The sequence below is a fragment of the Urtica dioica genome, chromosome 11, assembly GCF_054948205.1.
Source record: "Urtica dioica subsp. dioica isolate 48M chromosome 11, U.dioica_male_clone48M_v1_H2, whole genome shotgun sequence".
In the NCBI taxonomy this organism is placed as follows: domain Eukaryota; kingdom Viridiplantae; phylum Streptophyta; class Magnoliopsida; order Rosales; family Urticaceae; genus Urtica; species Urtica dioica.
In genome coordinates, this window is record NC_142766.1 from 1416084 (window position 1) to 1420583 (window position 4500).

At 44.1% G+C, this 4500-nt stretch overlaps 1 protein-coding gene across 1 annotated transcript; it reads left to right on the top strand.

Annotated features, from left to right (window-relative positions):
• The first annotated feature begins 743 nt into the window (after positions 1–743).
• LOC149380619 (uncharacterized) lies at positions 744–3291 on the top strand. The gene is made up of 6 exons (XM_089630410.1): positions 744–768; positions 860–1699; positions 1856–2059; positions 2131–2655; positions 2737–2791; positions 2880–3291. Exons 1-6 carry the CDS (start codon positions 744–746, stop codon positions 3289–3291), a joined length of 2061 nt encoding a protein of 686 aa, XP_089486536.1.
• The last annotated feature ends 1209 nt before the right edge of the window (positions 3292–4500 follow it).

The window sequence follows — 4500 nt, forward strand, 5'->3', positions numbered from 1 at the left end:
TTTGAATTTGTTGATATGTTGAAATAAATTTGTTGACATGTTTAAAGAAATTTGTTGACATGGTGAAAGAAATTTGTTGACATATTGAAATGAAAGTAGTTTGATATTTTGATTAGAATTTTTTGACAAGTTGAAATTGGATTGAAATGTTGAATTCAATATGCAGGTATATCGAAGATGAGCGAGGAAGGAGTTCGTAAGCATTGCACCCCAGGTGCAACAAACCCGTTCCACTTCACGTGCAATTATTGTGGGCACGTTACCAGGGGAGGGGGAATCACACGAATGAAGTTACACTTAAGTGGAAACGATCCGAAGAAAAACGTGAAGGCATGTACGAGTGTTCCTTCACAAGTACGCACGGAGATGTTAGCGTTACAAGAGGCGACGGTCCAAAAGAAGAAAAACAAGGGCGTCCTTCAAGAAACCGTAGACGACCACGTGGCCGGACGCTTCGGTCCGACTCACGTAGAGCTTGACCCCGACCAACAATACGAACGTGATATGATGCAAGCTCTTAAAAGAAGTCGTCAAGAGACACAGCCGGATGCTTGTAGATCCGGCCCAGGTGGGGGTTCAGGGATTTCACCACCACCTCATTTTCGGCCAGAGAGTGGACGACAACCTACGATCCCGGAAATCACGAATCCTAAATATAAAGAGCGTCTAGGAACAGCTGTTAGCAGCTACGTCATCCACGAGAACATCCCAGCCGCAAAGTGAAGTCGCCGCATTTTCGACACATGATCAATGAAGCTGTGGCAGTTGGTAAGTCTCGTGTAATTGAATTTTTGAACTACCGGTTTTAATTTGACAAGTATTGTGGTGTCTAACTGTACTATCATTTCAAACTTTACAGGTCCAGGTATTCCGCTTCCGACTCCGTATGAGATTTATAACACGTACCTGAAAGCAGAGGTTGCATACGTCAAGAAGTACATCGATCAGCAACGGGAAGTGTGGAAGGAATATGGTTGCACCATAATGTCGGACGGATGGACGGGACCTACGCGTTTAAGCATCATAAATGTTATGGTGTACTCGGCGGGTAAGATTGTTTTTTTGAAGTCAGTTGATGCGTCAGATGAGATCAAGAACTATTTGTACATCTATAAGATTCTGTCGCCCATTGTGAAAGAAGTCGGTGAACACAATGTTGTTCAGATTATCACTGATAATGGTTCGGCTTACAAGAAAGCCGGATTGAAACTCGCTCGTCGATATAATCTGTACTGGACTCCGTGCGCCGCACATTGTATTGACTTGATGCTAGAGGACGTTGGAAAACGAGCGACTGTCGCCGATGTTGTTAAGAATTGTAGAGACATCACGAAGTTCATCTACAATCACGGGATTGTCCTCTCGAAGATGCGAGAAGAAGGACAAGGAGAGCTAATCCGTCCCGGTCCGACGAGATTCGCCACGAACTACTTGGCCCTAACGAGTCTCAAGAGCAGTCGACCGAGGTTGAAAAAGATGTTCACGTCGGATTGGTGGGACCGATGTTCCTTACGTCAAACTGCACCTGGGCAGTTTGTGGAGTCAAAAGTATTGGACAGTAACTTTTGGCTCCATATTGATAGCGTGTGCAAGGTGTTCGAACCTATGTACTCTGCTCTGCGTCTCGTTGATACAGAAGTTGTTCCCACGATGGGCTTGATGTGCCACGTCTTCGATTTAATGAAAAAGAAGTTGAAAAGCATCCCAAACAAGCAATGGGTGGTTGACATTGCGGTTCAGAGATGGAATAGACAACTTGACCATCCGTTGTACCAAGCAGATATTACTCATTTCACTTACTCTTTGTGAACATCGTTGTATAATTTTTAATTTTTATCTGTGATTTATCTTGCAGCTCACTACCTAAATCCAAAATCCCAATACAATCCGGAGATCGCCAAGGCACCCGAACATCTTACGGCGGTTACAGAAGTGTTTGAGCGGCTATTCCCCAACGATGACTGCGGCGACATCGGGAATGAGCTTATAAAATTCCGCGACGCGAAAGGCATGTTCGGTAATAAATCCGCAATAGCGGGAAGGACGAAGATGGCTTCCGGTAAGAACTATTTCTAATTCCCGATGTTCATATCATAGTGTCATATTTACGGAGTGTCTTCATTTTTTTAGGAGAATGGTGGGCGATGTTTGGAATTCAAACCCCCACGTTGAGAAAGTTGGCGATGAGAATCCTTTCTCAGACCACATCATCATCGGCGTGCGAGCGAAATTGGAGCACGTTTGCACTTGTCCACACTAAGCAGCGAAACCGACTGGCGTATAAGCGACTTGAGGAACTCGTCTTTTGTAGCTACAATATGAAGCTCCAATTACGAGATATCCAAAACGACGCCGTTGAGAGGAAGGATCCGTTGGATATGATCCAAAGATCAATGGAGATAATGGGCGACAATGTCGACGATGATGAACTCCTACAATGGATCCGTCCAGTTCACCTCGACGATGAACACCGGAACCCCGACCCAAACGTCGCCTCACAGGCCCGGGCGGAAGGTGTTAATGTCGACACCGTCTTGAGCGAAGACGTCGATCATACTTCGCATGGATCATCAGACGATGGACGTGGTCCTAACGACGGTGACGATAGTGGAGACGGTGGTGACGGTGGCCGTTATCCAGCTAGTCAAGACGTTGGTGGTGGTGGTGGTGGTGGTGGTGGTGGTAGTGGTGGTGGTGGTGGTAGCCAACATTACGAGCCGTGGACTATGGAGCAAGGTTATCAACCCACGCAAGATTCTGATCACGGGTCACGATGTCAAAGATCTGACAGGTTAGTGTATTCGCATTTATTCATGTCGGAGTTCACAAACAATGTACGTATGATGAATATGGAAAGTAATATATTACATGCTTAACAGACCCGGAGAGTACTTTGACTTTGAGACCGGATCGTATTACGGTGGAGGAACACAGAGAGCGCCCACGCATTACATGTCTTCTGGTAGTGAATACGACGGTGACTTCCAGCAAGGATATGGAGCGTACATGTCATCTGGCAGTGAATACGGCGTCGATCACTTGATGTCTCAGTTCGACACAATGTCATTCACCACGTCAGACACACAGAGTGATGGTTCGTATACTTGTCCTTCCTACCGTTATCCTAATCCGATAGGAGTGCCACAGCCACAGGTGAATTCGCAAGGACGTGGACGTCGTATGTACGGTGTACGCGTAGATCGGTTCGGTGCCGAGCACATCATAGCATGTGCACCGGGATGCCCACTGATAAGTACAGCTGTGGGGTACGATCTGTTGGAATCGATCTAGGGTTTAAGAAAAAGTTTAACGCTTCGTTAAGCGGCGGAATTTTAAAAATTTTCTTTTTAAGTAAAACTAGTTTTTACTAACCTAGACAAGAGCATATGCATGTAAATAAAAACTAATATGAGCTATAAAAGTTACTAACCTTTTTGATGCTTGAACGTTGATGAGCCTTTGGAAGGTTGGCAACGTTCGTCTCCCCTCGCAGCACGTCTCTCTTTTCTTTCCTCGGGAACTCGAGCAACCACGATAGTTTCTATCACTAAATCACTCGAAAAGAAGGAATTAGTGAGTGGGCACTTTTAAACACTACGACTTGAGAACGAGTCTCGAAGTCGCAGAGCTAAAGACTAGGTCGAGTGAGGACCTAGGTGCCAAGACAAGAGAAAACCGAAAATAAACTAGAGAGAGAGAGAAGAGGACTTCGGCCAAGTTCTAGAGAGAGAGTCTCTCAAATCTCTTAAACTTGGATGAATGAATTGTGAGGAAATGGGGCTCCTATTTATAGGAGAGGTCTCACCTTCAATAAGGTAGTTTCCTCTTCTATAGAATATCACATATTCATGAGCAAAAATCCTTCATTTCCCATTTCATGTTGGGCGCCCAAGGCTGCCTCCTAGAGGCTAGGATTTGTTTCCTTTTTTGTTCCTTGGCTTTCCCTTTTCTCACTTGGCCGAATTTCCTACAAGCATGTGTGGGAAATTTGTTTCCTCTTTTTCTTTTGGCAAGTATCTAAATACATTTATGCACAAAATAAACTCTCTTTCCTTGGGTATTATGGGCGCCCATTTCACTTCTAGAAGGAGCTTCTAGAAGCTTCTTCATTTATTCATGAGAACATGAAAAAGGCCCATTAAGAGTTTTCAATAAAATTCTTATGAAATGAAATTAATTCACAAGGCCCAATGATCAAGTCATGGCCGAGTGAAACATGTCATAAAATGACCTTGTCAAAAAATTTATTGACATTCATTTCATCCTTTGTCTCAAAAGACAAAAATACCCTTTTAACTATTTTCGTTCTTGTTTTGGCTTAGCTTCCAGTTTAACTATTCCTATCGATGTGATTCGTGACAGTGACCTCATGGACCCAAATGAACAAAGCTTTAGCTAAACACTTGGACTCAAAAGTTCACAAACCTTTTCCAAGTTTAGCTTAATGCCAACTGACTCCACTAAAGAGCTGACACTGAAAATCTCTCGGTTCAAATGAAT

What these genes read in the sequence shown, in the direction of transcription:
- LOC149380619 (XM_089630410.1), top strand. Translation starts at nt 744, where the DNA reads ATGATCAATGAAGCTGTGGCAGTTG. An exon ending in TCCAGCTAGTCAAGACGTTG is followed by an intron (nt 2,656 to 2,736) that starts GTGGTGGTGGTG and finishes CTATGGAGCAAG; the next exon opens with GTTATCAACCCACGCAAGAT. An exon ending in CGATGTCAAAGATCTGACAG is followed by an intron (nt 2,792 to 2,879) that starts GTTAGTGTATTC and finishes CATGCTTAACAG; the next exon opens with ACCCGGAGAGTACTTTGACT.